Consider the following 17,410-nt stretch of genomic DNA (forward strand, 5'->3'; position numbering starts at 1 on the left):
TAACTTTCAAAGTCATAAACACACGCTGTGAAAAAAAATTCCAGAAATACATTAAGAATACATAGAAAGTAAAAATCACAAAATCCCAGAAAGTTTAACACTTGGGGTATATGCTTCCAATTACTTTTATGTACGTGTACAAACATGAATTTTTATTTAACAAAAATTAGATGAAACCATAGCCTTTTCAATTAATATACTGGGTACATCTTTCCAAGCCGTAATCTACAAGACTATTTTCATTTTTAATGCCTAAGTTGTATTATTACATGAATACACCAAAATTTATTTATTCAAATTCCTATTTAGGGATAAGTAAGTTTTTCTATTTTTTTTTTATTGCTATGAACATTGTGAACATTCCCATACCTAAACCTTTTAAAATATCCTTAGAACATTTAAAAAAATATTTAGAATTTATTTAGAATATTTTAGGGGTATATCCCTAGAAATGAAATTGCTGGGTCAAAGGGCATGCAATATTTGTTCTGCCCACTAATATATATTGCCAAATTGCTCCTACAAAGGATTACACTAAAATTGGACATATCCCACCAACACTAGTATAACATTTTTTAATCTTTGCCCATGTGATAGGTGTTAAATGTAATATTGCATTTTTTATGAATACAGACATTTTTTACTAGGAGAATTACAAAAATGAGTAAGATATGGCCTCTGCCCTTGAACTTAAATGAAGGGAGATAGACACAAACAGGTAACATGTACCATTATCATATTCATGATAAAGATAAATAAGATTTCATTTCATGGTGCTTCCTTTGACTCTGTGGCTATTGCTAACAGAAAAGGTCCAAAAGAATATTAGACAGTAGTCCAAATTAAAAATCCATTTACTAAAATTCCAAGGAGTTGTGTTAATGCTGACTATCACATCAGTGGCACTTCGATATCACTTTGTTGTTTCTCCTTCATCAATTCTTAAAGGAAAGAAAAGCAGAAGCAGCTCAGAAAACCAGCTGCCCCCCACCCCCCAAAGCCAGTGAAGTGAATGAGGTGCAGGGCAGTATATTATTGGAAGGATTTACTGACACTGGATCTGGACTTCCATTTTTCCTTCGCCTATTATTTCCAGTAAACAACAGTGAGCTGCAGCCATTTTCTTTCAGAAACAAAATGTCTTCTCTCCCTAGGACTCTTATTCCCAGGAAGATCTGCTTGTACGTAGTTAGGCTGCAGTTTCCATACCATCTTGGAAAATACAGATAAGAATCAAAAGAGATTATTTTTCTGTACCATAATGGGTCAGATACAGATGAAATCAAAATGAATGACAACACAAGTACTTTAAAAACCCACCCAACAAAGATGGACGAATATGCAATAAAGCAGATACAGCAAAATGTTAATTGTACCATCTAGGGGGTGAGTATATGGGTTTTCACTGTACAATTCTTTCAATTTTTCTGTATGAAAATTTTCATAATAAAATCCTGGGGAAAATTCAGCAAGCGGCTTGAAAATAACACTGTAAGGCCTTTCCCTCCATTTTACTCCTAGAATGAGACTATCTGATATTCTCTCCCTTTTGCTTTTTTAGATCTACATTTCTTTTTTTTTTTTTTTTTTTTTTTTTTTTTTTTTTTTTTTTTTTTCTTTACGCGGGCCTCTCACTGTTGTGGCCTCTCCGTTGCAGAGCACAGGCTCTGGACGCGCAGGCTCAGCGGCCATGGCTCACGGGCCCAGCCGCTCCGCGGCATGTGGGATCTTCCCGGACCGGGGCACGAACCCGTGTCCCCTGCATCGGCAGGCGGACTCTCAACCACTGCGCCACCAGGGAAGCCCTGATCTACATTTCTTGCATCAGACTTGGAGCTCTCCAACTTTTTATTGAAGTGAAATGAACGACAATATACTCACAGACAGGTTACCAAGACAATGTGTGGTGGGTTAGAGAGGGTTGAGGGAAGGGCCCTAAGCTCTTGGAAGCGCAGGCTCACTACCTGTATAAGTCTGAATAAGTGAATGTCTCAGAAATCCCACTTCTCAGTTTAAAAATTAGCATTCAGACCCTCTAAACATTTGCCTCAGCCTACTTTTCTGCTTTATCTCATATTAATTCCTTATTTCCCATATTTTCATTGCAAAGAGCTGTGTAGGAAGGAGGGGGGCAAGGCATAAGGTACCAAAGCATGAAATGTCCATATGCTTCAAGTTAGGATATAACAAAAGGAATTTTAATTTCTAGGGTTGAAGCTCGAAACTTGATGCTGAAGGACACCGTATAACTGACTGACTGCAGGACCCTGGGGGAGGCCTTATAATCAGTCTCCTAGTTTGAAGTGTGTCCTGGCTGGCCCATCTGTAAAACAGGAAAAAGACTCGTCATAAGTAATAATGAATGAAGTAAATAAATGAGTTTCTGAGATGCTAAAAGTTATCTCCGGTGAATGGAGAGGGGAATGAAACCATGACTGTTGAGTGATACTCCAAAAAGGGTAGGCAATCTTTTTCTAGGGCCAGCCTTTGTGGGTCACCATGTCTCTGATGTGGCTACTCAACTCTGCTGTTGTAGGTCAAAGAGGCCACAGACAACACATCAACAAATGAGCATGGCTGTTTTCCAACAGAACTTTATTTGCAAAACCAGGCAGCCCATGGGCTGTATTTGCCCACCCCGGATCTAGAATGTGGAGCCCACATGGGAATACCATTTGGAGGATGACCTGAGGAGGAGTGAAAAGTGGATGAGTCTACAAATAGAAACCATTTAGCAAACACTAGACAGTGAGGATGAAGCTCCTGATCTGGCAGCTTTCACCCAGGTTCCACCAAGGAAGAGACTGTCAGCAGTAGCAATAGTAGCAACATCTGTAAATACCAAGGACTGAAACGCAAACACAAAAATAGCATTATCTCATGAGAAACTCTTGAGAAGATATATACATAACTAGAAAGAAACAGCAAGTTTCTGACCACACGCATTTTGAAGAAAACAGTTGACAGTCCAGAGCCTGTGGAGATCACGTTAGCAGGCACACAATAAATGTTTGTTGATGAGTCATTCATTTATTCATCCAATAAACATTTACTGAGGCCTACTAATGTGCCAGGCTGGGCTCTGGAGATGAAGACACTGTCCCTGCCCTCAAGGAGCTCACAGTCTAACTGATAACATAGGAAGAGAGACAGGCATATACACAGACAATTACAATACAACCTGATAAGTGCTGTAACACTTATCAGGTTGTATTATAATGGCCGATGTAAAATTTCTTTCCAGGGGGTGCTGCTCCAGGCTGCTGCTGGCTGTAACATCAAGAGAGGGGAGGAACAAATTGTAGAAACCAAAGGTTAAATGCTTTCAGGCTATTTCTAATATCCAGGCTCTCCCTAACTCCTGATCATAAATGGATTTGGGAACTAGACACTGGCATGACGTAAAATGGGACTCCCATCCTTAAGATAGGCACAGACCTCCAGTAAAGGACCTTCCCAATCACTTCCTCTACAACACAAGCTCTGTTGTTGTTGCTTTGTTTCATTTTGTTTTGTTTCATTTTGCTTATTATACATCTGTCAACCTCTCCACCACACACATAAGCCTAGTTTAACATCTGCAACTAGCAAAATGCTGAAACATGGGAGCTTACAACTAAATGAATTAACCCAGCATAACTGGATAACAAAAAGCAAGTAACAGCTCACTTGACACCTCTAAATCCAATAATCCCCCTTTCACTGACAAAATAAAATTAGAATGTTACTAAATATAAAAGAGATAGTATATAGCTCATGGAGTGGGAATAATAATTTAGAAAGGCTTAACTAATAAATATAATTAAACAGATTCTTTGAACCACAAATAACAGACTCAGTTTCAGGAAACCAAAATAAGATACCTTATCCCCCCAAAAAACCTTTGAGAATATATAATCTAAATCACCTCCATATTATAAATAAGAAAAATGAAACAGAGAGATAACACACTCTTCCCACCACCTTCTCAAAATTCAGTGAGAGGTAGTAAGAGACTCCTTGAGGAGAGATTACTAGTGTTAACTGGTCATTTGGTTCAGATCATTTTATACAAAGATAGGATGGAATTTTTGTGTGTCACATACTGTTTCTTAATAAGGCCTAAGTTTTTTTTGTTTGTTTGTTTGTTTTTTGCTGTACGCGGGCCTCTCACTGTTGTGGCCTCTCCCGTTGTGGAGCACAGGCTCCGGATGTGCAGGCTCAGCGGCCATGGCTCACGGGCCTAGCTGCTCCGCGGCATGTCTTCCCGGACTGGGGCACGAACCTGTGCCCCCTGCATCGGCAGGCAGACTCTCAACCACTGCGCCACCAGGGAAGGCCCAGGCCTAAGTTTTTAATGGGTCTTCTGTCTCTGCAACCGCAAATTGTGCTGATGACATCAATAAATTGTTTCTGCTTACACTGAGATCCCTGTCTTGGGACCCAATGTCTCTGAAGCCACTATTTTGTATGCTTAACATACTATTTTCCCCTAAAGTCATTACACTGCCCTTATCTACCCTGTTCCATTCTGCCAATTGTCAGCCCACAAGCACAACGTTTTCTCAGGTGTTGTGGTTTGTTCCTATTACCATTTTACATCTCCAAAGAATTCCGTGTTATCTAAAAATGTGAACATTCCACTATGTCCATATCCTCCCCCAGATCACTCATAAATATTCAAAAGAACACCAGTCCCCGAATGGATGGGGGTAGGGGGACTACTGTTTTGTGTCTTGTCTACTTGGTTGCCATGTCTTATTAAGGACAAAATGTTGCCATGTCTTCTCCCCACACCCATAACAAGGGAGCATCACTGCTGTACAGCAAACAGTGCTTTCCTTTTAGATGAAAAGAAATGGTTATCTATTTAAAGAACAAATAAATGTTATTTCAAAATGGCTACCAAGAATTTGACATGTATTCCATGCAGCAGTTTTCTTTGGAATCACAAACATTTCTTCATACTCAATGGCAACAAACATATACCAGGAGTGTATCTGCAACAAATGAGGTTTGTCATTTGCAACAAATGACAAGGGGTAATAGATTCTCACACAGAACACATAATATAGAGCTCTTACAAATAGATAACATTCAGACCCAAGTCGAATAGTTCATAAAAGGAAATAGGAGTTATCAATTAACATTTAAGAGTCCAGCCTCGGCAATAATCAGAGAAATGTACCATAAATCAAAGATACCATTCTTTTACATATAAAGTAAGTAAAAATAATTTATGTACCTAAATGACTGGGTACAAAAATTGACAACGTTTGGAATGCTATTTGGCAGGTCTTTACAATGTTCAAACTATTTGATGAATAATGCTAATTCTGAACTCTGTTCTATAAAGAAATAACTCAAAATAGATAAACAATAAAAACTAAATGAAAAGACATTAATTACATAATTTAAAATACTGAAAATCTTAAGCTACTTCCATACAACAAAATATCATGAAACCATTCAATGACAATCACAGAAATGTTTAACATGGAAAAATGCACATTATAAACACGAAACACCATATAAAATAGTACAAATATGTGATCACCGTAGAAAAATTCAGAAAGAATGAAAAAAAGTGGACACATTTATTAACACTGGTTATCTCTGGGTGGTGAAATTATGGATCTTTTCCCCTCATACTTGATGGTTATCTTCAGATGAAGCTACAATGGGTATTTACCAAATTTCTACATTGAGGGAACTACTCAAACTTAATGGAAGAAAAATCACAAAACAGAAGATAGAGTGATTTGACCACAATTTTAAATTTCTACTAACCAAAAATTTAGAAACAAAAATTAAAAGGCAAACAATAACCTGTAGTACATATTTCTAACATTACAGAAATCTGAGTAAGAGCCTTTATTTACAAAACACATTCAAATAGATAACAATAGTAAACGCTAAACTAAAAACTCCAACAGATAAATCAGTATAAGACATGAACTAACATCACATGGAAGAAAATAAAACTGCTAAGAAACATATAGAGGAAAACAGAATCCAAACTTACAACCAAAGAAATGCAAAATACTGTTTTTCTAATCCATTAAAATAATGTTTTTAATAAATACTACTCAATGCTTGTGTGGGTAAAAATTGGTACAACCTTTTCAGGAAGAAACTTGGCAATACATATTAAGTGTTAAAAATGTTCATACCCTTTGACACAGTAATTCCGCTTCAATGAAGCTATCCCAACCAAATAATAAAAGAAATCCATGTATTCTCTTTTATTATAAGAAAGAAAAGCAGTACCCTCTCCTTTACTATTTAACCTTGGTATTAACACCAAAATATTAATAATGGGTAAGGAAAAAATCTCTACTGCGGTAAATGACTGGTTGTCTCAAAGCGTCAGACCAGATCTCAAATCAGGCAAAACAAGAAGGGTGTGTCCAGCCTGCCGCAGTCGGCCATTTTAAACCCTCTGCAGAACAAAAAGCACAGAAGACAAGGGTAGGTAAGGATGGCCACCCCACTAGGCTCCAAACCAATTCTTTACTTTTTGTCTTCAACATATGTAACCCTGTACAATGCACTGAATAAAACTCAGGAAACAGGTCTCCTTTCTTATACATCATAGATAAGTTACAAATAAAATTTGAAACCATAAAAGAAGGGTCCTTTAAATTTGCCCCATGATTTTGGTGGATAAATATAATGTTTAAGAGCACAGGATTCCGAAGCCACAGTACCTGGATAAAAATCCAGTCTCAGTCATTCACACGGATATAAAGCCTTGGATTTACTTTACCTGTGTCCCTCAAATTTCTCATTTGTAAAAGATGAATAACGGTACTGCTATTTCATAAGACTGTCCAGACTACTAAATTAGTTAAGGCATGTGTAAAAGCATGTAGACCCAGTACTTGGCACACAGTTTAAGCTCCAAAGACGTTTAAGCATAATTATTATTATAGATAGGGAAACAGGCCCAAAGAAGGAAAATGACCGTATGAGATCACAGCTAGGATTACTGAAAAGACCTGTCTCAATTTTGAATCCTGTGCCCTTTCTTCTATATATCTAACTGCTAGATTACTAGTTTTAGCAATTAACAGTAGATCCTTACTGACAGCCCTCTAAGAACCATGACAGTGCTGCTGCCTAAAAAAAAAATAGTCCCCCTAGACGAAACCGTGCTCAAAGTTCTACAGAAAAAAATAATTTAGAAGAAAGGGTGTGAACCGAGGTCACCTTCATACCACCATTATCATTTGTCTAAATCCTAGGTTTAAAGCAAAGTGGAACAAGCACTTGGAAACAGCCAAATCCTCACCTCTACAACCTCAAGGGGAGAAAACCAAGGGCTTCTGACCATCAGTAGGTTCTCACAATATTGCAACCGCTGGGTTCTGCTACTCTGATGGAATGAGAGAATGTGTCCAGACCCAAGGACACCGGCCCACGATCTGCAAGTCCGACAGAGAGCCCTCCAGAGGCGTACTGCCCAAATGTGGCCTTGTCTCCGAGTGCTCCCGTTTTACGCATTTCCTACACACAGCCTGCTGCCGTAACCTTTTGTAAAGTCATTATCGCCTCCGCATTTTTAAACCCACATTATCTATAGACCAGAGAGGGGCTAAGATTCTGGGTTATTATCTGGTGGATCTGGCCACAGCCTAAGACAACTCCAACTCAGGCTAAACCCCCTCACCCAACTAGAAAGGTCGATCTGCTCCTCTGCAGGCCCTCCTAGCCCAAGATGGCCAAGCAAAAACACAACTTACCTCCCCCCTCGCCATTTTGCAATCTTAATTACACGTACGCTACGCACCTCCCCTCCCCGTCATTCCGTTTGAAATACGCATGCGCGCCTCTCCCCTCCTCCCGTTAAAGCCGTCACAAAGTCGTCTCGAATGCGCATGCGCACCTTCACTCTTCCCTTCCGCGCCTATCAACTACCGGCAACTTTGCTTTCCTAAATACGCATTCGACCCACCGCCCTGCCCCAAGCCTTGCGCGTGCGTACCTCCCGCTCTCCCCAATGGTCGCCCCCCCACCCCACCCCCACAGACATCAGATCTCAAATACAGTGGACCCTCCGCGGATACGGAGGACTGACTATACTATGCCGTTCTACATAGGCGACTTGAGCATCCGCGGATTTTGGTATCCGCGGGGGTCCTGCAACCAATCCTCCGCGGTTACCAAAGGACGACTGCATACCTGCACGCTACCGCGCCGCGCATCCCCACACTCTCAAATACACGTGCGCACCGCGTCTGTCCTCCCACCTCAGTTTTTTATATAAAAGTGCCTGATGATATATGGATGCGTTTCCTGCTATAGTTGTGCCCCAGTGCTCAGTCAAGGAGAGCCATTACCAGCCTTCCCTAATGGGGATAGGTGTGATAAACTAGGAAGTGGAATACGGGAAAGACGTCATTGCTTGCAGAGCAGATGCCAGATCCAGATAGAATCCTTCCCGACCCTCAGGGAGGGGCTTAGAGTACCCTCGGATTCCGTAATAAGAGCCACCACACTGAACAAAGGCAAAGAAAGCTATCATAATCTCCTAGTCCTACAACCTCGACCTTTAAATACACCTTCTACTGCATATGAGGAACTCCAAAAAATTTTAAAGCAAGGAACGTTATGGAAAATGCCGACGCCCAGGTGCCTCAACCCTGATTAATGGAAAGAAGTCTGTATTACTTTCACAATGGGAAGTAAATGCTCAACATCCTTTTGTAGGTCTGAGGCGCGTACTGTCCCCCATTTTTTCCTCTCGTGAACCGGGAGAACACACAAATTAAGGATCCCCCTGGGCCGAGTTCCCTCCGCCGCCCTCCATGTTCTTCCCCTATGTCGTTCCTTTACCTCCTGGCTGCATCGAAGGTCATAGCATGAATTCTTAGCGCCGGCCGTCCCAAGACAGGGTGAAGGGAGAGGCGGCACAGAGTTCGCGGCGCCAGGGTGGCAAGAGTAGGCCAAGGTGGCAGTGGACAGCAGGCAGAGGACCAGCCGTACCTCCAGCCGCAGCGCGGATGCCCAGACAGCGCCGATGCCCAGACAGCGCCGCCTCTCCAGGATCGCCGCAGTGTGCTTCAGGCGCATGCGCTGAGCCCGCCCTCTTCTCCCCACCCCTCCACCCAGCCCCAGCTTTCCCTGAGGCTGACCCTCCGGTGTTCCCCCTCGCCCAGGTCCCTGGCCCATCCTGCTTCTTCAACCTTTCTTCTTCTTGGTTACACCCGTTTTCACCACCATCCTTCCCTCAGCCCATCTTCCTTCGTCAGTCCCTCTTCTGTTCTTAGCCCGCCATTTCATTGCCAGTTGGTTGCCTTTATTCGCTCTGTTATCCTTAGTGGCCTTACCCGTGTATTCTTGGCCTTGCCTGGTCTGCAGCCCTATTGGGCCTCTTACTCCTCCCCTTGTGTGTCTGATGTTGCAAGTTGTAAAAGATACGGCAAAAAATGCTGTTTAAAAGATATTGTATCAAAAAAAAAAAAAAAAGATATTGTATCCACACAATCTTCTCCAAAGAAGCTCTCAAGCTGAGCCCAACTAGCTAATGTTGGGCAAACAACGCCTGGTTAGTGATGAACCCACAGAGGAAACCCAGAGGCAGGGGACCAAAAGACCCTATGCACAGAGCAAAAAGGGAAAGGGTGTTCCATCAGTTTGGGGGGAAGAAGGAGTATTCAACACCTTTTTCTTTCTCTTCACAACCCTGGTATTGTCTGAACATTAAAAATACTGTTCAGTGTACTTTGGTGCTAGATGCAAGGCTTGTTCCTGTCTCCTGTGAGAAATTCACAAATTAATCTTAAGAGAAGTGGCATCATTTATTCAACAGGCTCTGAAATAGATTCCTTTTCGGATGTGAGGAGGAGAGAATATAAAATAACATTTTGTTTCTCATTATGATGTTTTACTTTGGTGGCTGGTTCTTGCTTTCTAAGAAAGCCAGTTTGGAAATACCAAAAACTAAGAACCCACAATTCTATAAATTCTGAGACCCATAAAATGTGTACATCATCATCCTCTCTAATTGTTAGGAATGTCATATTAACATTATTTGGAGACATAATGGAAGATTATTTTTTGCCTAATATGCACAAAAAGGTTATATACAACAATGTGCAATATGCAGAAAGAAAAAAGAAAAATAGAAATGCTTGAAGTTATAGTAGTATAAAAAACCTCACTCCTAAATTAAAAGAATCATTTATTATTGCACAAAAGTTAAAAGGGAATTTTGGGAATTCCCTGACAGTCCAGTGGTTAGGACTCTGCACTTCCACTGCGGGGGGCATGGTTTTTGTCCCTGGTTGGGGAACTAAGATCCCACAAGCTGCCACAGCGTGGCCAAATAATAATAATAATAAAAGGGAATTTTGCCCACAATTCTACAGCACTATAACAAATGCTTTTATTTCTTTGTGTACTTTTTTTTTGTTATAACAGTTCTATTGAGATATAATTCACATGTCATACAATTCACCAGCTTAACATGTACAGTGCAATGGATTTTAGTATATTCACAGCTGTATGGCCATCACCACAATTTTAGAATTTTTCATCACCCCCAAATGAAACCTTATGTCCATTATCATATCTTTGTGTTCTTTCAATTTTTGCTTAAATATGTAATGTTTTAACATCGACATTTTAATATAGTGTTGTTTTAAATATTTTGACATGGTCCTAAATATCATCCTTATCATTTTAACAAATGGACAACATTCCATTTTTTAAAGTATTCTAAAATTGAGGTCAGCACATAATAATAATTGCAGATGCAGTTACTTGCTCTTTCCACTTCTCTTCCCTTTGACAAAACTTCCCTAATCTACTATGTCCAATCTGAAGAGAAATTCAAGAAAGAGGCACAGCTTGTAAATCTTGAATGCTATAAAATACTTTGGGTCCTGGACCTATGCATTTGTCTGAACTTTGCATTTCCTCAGGAGTGGTAAAGAAAAAATCTGGAGACCTCTACTACCTCCACAATAACACTCTAAGGCTCTGATTCCCTTTTATTCCCCACCCAATACATTTTTTAGAAGAATGACCCTCTTTAGAAAATATGATAGCTAATTTTATGTGCCAACTTGGCTGGGTCATGGTGCCCAGACACATGGCCAAATATTATTCTGGATATTTCTGTGAGGGTATTTTTAGATGAGATTAACATTTAAATCAGTGGACTTTGAGTAAAGCAGATTGTTTGCCATAATGTGGGTGGGCCTCATCCATCAGTTGAAGGCCTGAATAGAACAAAAGACTAACCTTCCCTGAGCAAGAGAGAATCTGCCAGTGGACAGTCTTTGGACTTGAACTACAACACTGGCTCTTCACTAGGTCTTCAGCCTGCTAGCCCACCCTGCAGACTTTGGACTTCCCAGCCTCCATAATGAAGTGAACCAATTCCTTAAAATAAGTAAATGAATATTTATTTATATATTATATAAAAGACATATATCCATAGATAGATAGATAATCTCTCTCAATAGATAGATAGATATAGAGATATCATGTTGGTTCTGTTCCTGTGAAGAGTCCAAATACAGAGGGTCTCCTCAAACCTGTGAACACCATGAATTGAGGTTGGGGTACAGGAATGAAAAATAGTCAAGAATACTCTATCAGTCCCTTGAATACAGCTTTGCCTTGCCAAATTGTACATTGACTAAATCTGACATAAGACTGGCCTTAATTCTGTAATAGCTAGCATTACAAGGATATAAAACTGAGGAAATAAGAGTGAAAATAAATGAAATAGAGAATAGAAAAACAATAGAGAAAGTCAACAAAACCAAAAGTTGGTTCTTTAAAAAGATCAACAAAATTGAAAAAAACCCTTCAGCTGGACTGATGAAGAAAAAGAGAGGTAAGAATCAAATTTCTAAAATCAGGAATGCAAGAGTGTTCATCAGTATTGACTTCACAGAAATAAAAGAAGTATAAGGGAATATTATGAACAACTGTATGCCAATAAATTAAATAACCTAGATGAAATCGACAAATTCTCAGAAAGACACAAATTGCCCAAAGTGCCTCAAGAAGAAACAGAAAATCTGAATATACCTATAACAAGTTAAGAGACTAAATTCGTAATTTTAAAACTTCCCACAAGAAAAGCCCAGGCTAAAATAGCTTCACTAGTGAAATCTTGCAAACATTTCAAGGAGAAATAGTATAAATTCTTTACAAATTATTCCAAAAAATAGGATAGATGGGAAGCCCTCCAAAATCATCCTTTGAGGTCAGTATTACTTTGAAATGACAACCAGACAGAGATATCATGAGAATAAAAATTTTAAAACTTCTACAGATTAATATTCCTATCAGTGTAGTTGCAAAAATCCTCAACAAAGTACTAGCAAACCAAATCCAATAGTAATAAAGGGCAAAGCCACATGATCATCTGAATAGCCACAGAATAGCCATAGAAGAAAATCCAATGCACTTACATGTTTTAAAAAAGTGCTTAATAAGTTAGGAATAGGAAGGAACTTCCTCAACCTGATAAAGGGTATCTACCAAAAGCCCACAGCTGACATCATACTTAATGATGAGACTGAAAGCTTTCCCCTTAAGATCAGGAACAAGACAAGGATGTGCACTTTCACAACTTATATTCAAAAATCTACTGGTGGTTCTAGCAAATGCAAGAAGTCAAGGCAAACTCAAGAGATGCAAAAAAAGCATTTGACAAAATTCAATATGGCTCAGCCATGAGTAGCATTTGCATAGTTATAATTATGTAAATGTTGGGTATTGACCCAATCAATATTAGGAGAAAGGTGCAAGGGTGGGAGGGTGAGTGGAATGCAGCACATGAAGTGTACCAAAAGATGGTGTAGGTAAAAGAGGGCTAAATGTTCATTCTCTGAAATGGAAAAGCATAGATAATGTCTAAAATTGAAACATCAAGAAGTCATAACATAAGCATAAGCATTGTTTATAGTTATCAATCAAACTATGAGTAAAAATCATTTAGTGAATTGAAAGATTAATTTAATGGGTTACTACAGGAATTTTTTACACATATCCTCTATTGTGATGTAAAATGCATTTCTTCCTTCTTGTCTCAATTAAACCTTTTTGAAAATCAATGCTTTAAACTATGGGCATGAATTACTTTAATATAACTATAAATCTAAACAGGGGGTTAAATATGATAGTTAATATGGCTAATTTAATAAACATATATCAAATTTTAAAACAGAGAGAATTTTTGCCATTTGAAACCATTTATGCTGCATCATTTAATTGTTTAGGAATAAAACTCATTCCACTACTCTGTATGTGGCAACTGCTCATCCTCTTTGGCTATAACTTTCATTAATTTTTGAAAACAGTTTTCTTTGTGGTTGCATTTATGAAACCAGTTGCACATTCCAATCAAGTCATATTGAAAATAAAGGGCAATTGCTACATTCATTATTCTCACGTCTATGTTTTACCAAATACATTTGTACTGGTTTCCTGAAAAAAATTCATATGCAAAACATATAGCTAGCTAGTAACTTAAAGAAAAATATTTATTGTGGATTTTTTAAATTACACAACCTAAAGTCATTTCAAAAAGTGTAAAATACAGAGAAGGAAAATAAGGAGAAAAAAGTCCTTTTCAATCTTATAGCCCCAAAATAGCTACAGTTGGATATTTTTTGGTGTCTAGTTTTCCATACATATATCTATATAAGTGGACATGTCCATAAATCCTTATGAGAGTTATATAATAAATAATTGAGAAAACAGAGAGGAAATCTGTCCAATATTTATTCTTTTTTTTTTTTTTGCATGTGGGATCTTCCTGGACTGGGGCACAAACCCGTGTCCCCTGCATTGGCAGGCAGACTCTCAACCACTGCGCCACCAGGGAAGCCCTGTCCAATATTTAAATTAAGATTTTGTAATTTATTTTCCAAAGAACATCATATTCTTTATAGTGAGTGCTTCAATTATGTTGTTTTACAACTTAAATGGTGGTGATTATGTTGAAAACTTAGATTCCTGAAATAAAACAGGCTAAATTGTGAGTAAATCTCCCTGTAGCATTTTACACATTTTTTTTTTTTCTATCTTATGTATCTCATATCTTTATGGACGTTTGTATTTTATTTTTTAATCCCCCCCCCAAATGGGTTACTCTAATTTGTTATAATTTCTTTCATTTACTGGATTAGATACATCTAACACATATCTTTCCTATGTCCAAAGCACATATATAAAAACTGGTCATCTACTGGACCACAAAGAAGGCCTAAGCCTTAATTATAAGACACAAGAATGTGTGCACAAACCCTGTGTGACGTTGCTGAGGCCCCTCGAGAAAAACAGCCACTTCTGTTTAAACCTCCGTAAGGGGAGTTTTGTTGGGGCTTCCGGGGCAGCAGTGGGACCACTCACCTGAAGATCTCACTGCAGCCATGAACAGTAAGGAATGCTTCAAGTGTGGACACTCTGGCCCTAAAGGAAGAGGAGCTCGAGGGCACGGAGCTAGAGGTGGTGGCCGAGGTGCTCAGTGCAGTTCTGCCACCCTACCTGTCATCTGTTACCGCTGCAGTGAGCCTGGTCATCATGCTAAGAACTGTAACCTTCTCGATGACATCTGCTACAACTGTGGGACAAGTGGTCACATCATCAAAGACTGTGTTAAGCCTAAGCGAGAAAGACAGCAGTGCTGTTACACCTGTGGCAGACCAGGGCATCTGGCCTGTGATTGTGACCATCAGGAGGGGCAGAAGTGCTACTCTTGTGGCGAATATGGCCACATTCAGAAACACTGTGCCCGAGTCAAGTGCTACCGTTGTGGCGAGACCAGCCACATGGCCATCAACTGTCATCAACTGCAGCAAAAGAAGCGAGGTCAACTGCTACCGCTGGGCGAACCTGGACATCTAGCCTGGGAATGCCCCATTGAGGCTACCGCTTAACTTTTCCCTTTGTTCCTCCCCACCCCTACTCCTTTTGCTGCATGATAATTGTGTTGTTTTCTCTGAAACCTCTTCTCTGACCAAAGGTTGATAGACTGAGGCTACTCTCAGGCCAGTGAGCTTTAATTACAAAGGTAAAAGAGGAAAGGGCTGGGAAAAAAAATCTCAGAAAAAGTTATTCACTTGTAGATGTCTTATAATTAATGTGTTTCTGCACCACTGATAACTCCAGTCATTGAACATCCTGAGCATTAGGCAGTTTCTAGATTCTTTGGAGGCATTTTGATTTAACATTTAATTAAGAGCTACTGTGTGCCAGCCACTGCCAGAAAAGCTGGAGAAATATCTGTGAACAGATCAGACCAAGTTTGCAAACACAAGCCTGGAATCTATTAACAAGTAAAATAGTGTGTCAGATAAAGATAAATTGCTATTGAGAAAAAAAAGAACACCAGGTAAAAGGATAGAGAATGTGTGTGTGGGGGGAACCTATGTTTCTGTCTTAGATACACAAGGCACCCTGAGGAGGCGACATCTCCTCAGAGATTCATTGCACAAATAAAGCTGATTCTAGAAATGTCTGTGACTTTGCCAAAGTAACTTTATTATATATCGATTGCTTTGATTTATTTGACCTCATTACCTCTTAAATAACATTGAAAGACATCTCTATCTGGTCTTACAGAGAGTGTATAGTTTATGAAAATAAAACAGAAAAATATGTATAACGTGTATAAGTAGCTTTGAGAGAGAGCAATGAGAAAACAACCAAACAAAAAAACCTTAGCAGCAAATTGTGGACATAAAGATATTGGTGATAAAGTTTGGACTTACATATTTTTAAAAATCTAAGAAAACAGGTAAAAACACTAAGATTAAACATAGTTAGGGGCTTTTGTAATTTCAAAAACACACATTTTCACAGGTATGAAAATTATATTTATGTTTAGGAATTTCCAAAAAATGTGTTTTCCCAGATATGAATACATTCAATTTCATATGCTGCGACCCATTTAAAAAAATCAGATCTGAAAAACAACTGAAGTTCTGTAAAATAGAAAAGGCAATTTAAATTCTAAATAAAACCTGGGATGGGGGGAGGTAACCGTTGTGTCAAGAAAAAATTGAAGTTGTAATGAAAAGTGATTTACAAAATAACAGTAATGACAATACTACATATCAAACCTAGGATGTGATAGAATTTATAGCAGAAAAGATAGTGTAGAGGGTACAGTTTTTGATCCATAAACTCAAACCCAGTAAAAGAAATGTAACTGGTTTTATAATTGAAGACGCACTCTTTTATGAACCTCCATAAGACTTGATGTGTGACCCTTCATCCCCATCTGAAAGACCCTTTCAATTCAGCTGAGTTTCAACTTCTGTGACCCTCTTGGGCTCCTAGAAATTGATTCTGTCACTCTGTGCTATCTCAACAAGATAAACTCAGTCACTCCCAGCCCCTAAACAGGGCAATCTCAGTCCAGTCTGCCAAGACACAGCTAGAAACTCCTATATCACACTGAGCCAAACAAATTCTTGAGTCTCATCATAGTGCTGAACTCTATTTAGGAAAGGAGGACCACAGGAATCTGCTTTTGAATCCCCCCAAACCATCTGGCATTTCATTTCCCATGACCTCAGGAGTTTGGCCCAGAGTTGGAGTGGGGAAAGAGGCTATGTCCCTTTACTAAGGACACACACAGCATTGAAGTCCTCTTTACATTCCTTTTAGGCATTTTTTCTAGTCTAGAGGAAAGGAAGTCTTATTTTGACTCACCTGTACCCTGTGCCAGAAGTTACAAAATGGTAGCTCTCTTACTGAATCAGGTCCACAATATGTTTAGTTTGACCTGAACATTGTTTAACAACATTCATTAATTAGATGCCAACATTTAAAAATTGGAACATTTCCAATGGAAATTCTTTTTCTTCTTTCTGGAATAAAACGAAAGATCAGGAAGCAATAGGCACCAATTTCTGTGTGGAAACTTTCATCTGGAGGTGAGTAGTACTTTCTCCCTATAGACAAGTCACAAGTTCCCTCTTTAACTTAAAAGAAAATGAGGAAAGAATTTAAACATTTTACTACAAAAAAATCAACTAAACACAAAAGAAGACAGTAATGCAGGGAAATGAGGGACAAAGCTATAAGGCATACAGAAAACAAATTGCAAATGACAGAAGTTCTTCCTTATCAGTAATTACTTCAACTGTAAATGGATTAGACTCTCCAATGAAAAGACAGATATTGAAAGAATGGATAAAAACACATGATCCAACTGTATACTGTCTATAAGAGACTCACTTTAGGTCCAAAAACACAAATACATTGAAATTGAAAGAATGGGGAAAAAATTCCACGCAAATTGTAACCAAAAGAGAGCAGAGGTGGCTATACTAATATAAGCCAAAATAGACTTTAAATCAAAAAAGTTTACGAGAGTCAAAGGACATTATGTATTAATAAAAGGCTCAATGGTTATACCTGTTGGCCAGGATATGGAGAGATGAGAACCCCATAC

At 38.9% G+C, this 17,410-nt stretch overlaps 1 protein-coding gene and 1 long non-coding RNA gene across 11 annotated transcripts in view; one reads left to right on the top strand and one right to left on the bottom strand.

Annotated features, from left to right (window-relative positions):
- The window catches only part of LOC116747364, a 63,976-nt gene extending 54,954 nt beyond the window's left edge, over positions 1-9,022 (bottom strand). For all 10 annotated transcript variants that reach the window (XR_004348008.1, XR_004348003.1, XR_004348004.1 and 7 more), the window contains exon 1: positions 8,818-9,022. This is a non-coding gene — a long non-coding RNA (uncharacterized LOC116747364). The remainder of the gene's footprint in view (positions 1-8,817) is intronic.
- Positions 9,023-14,378: 5,356 nt separating this feature from the next.
- On the top strand, positions 14,379-14,885 carry ZCCHC13 (zinc finger CCHC-type containing 13). The gene is given in 3 exon segments (XM_032620638.1): positions 14,379-14,783; positions 14,785-14,830; positions 14,833-14,885. Coding segments are annotated over 3 exon segments (504 nt in total).
- The last annotated feature ends 2,525 nt before the right edge of the window (positions 14,886-17,410 follow it).

Source organism: Phocoena sinus, chromosome X (assembly GCF_008692025.1).
Source record: "Phocoena sinus isolate mPhoSin1 chromosome X, mPhoSin1.pri, whole genome shotgun sequence".
Classification (NCBI taxonomy): domain Eukaryota; kingdom Metazoa; phylum Chordata; class Mammalia; order Artiodactyla; family Phocoenidae; genus Phocoena; species Phocoena sinus.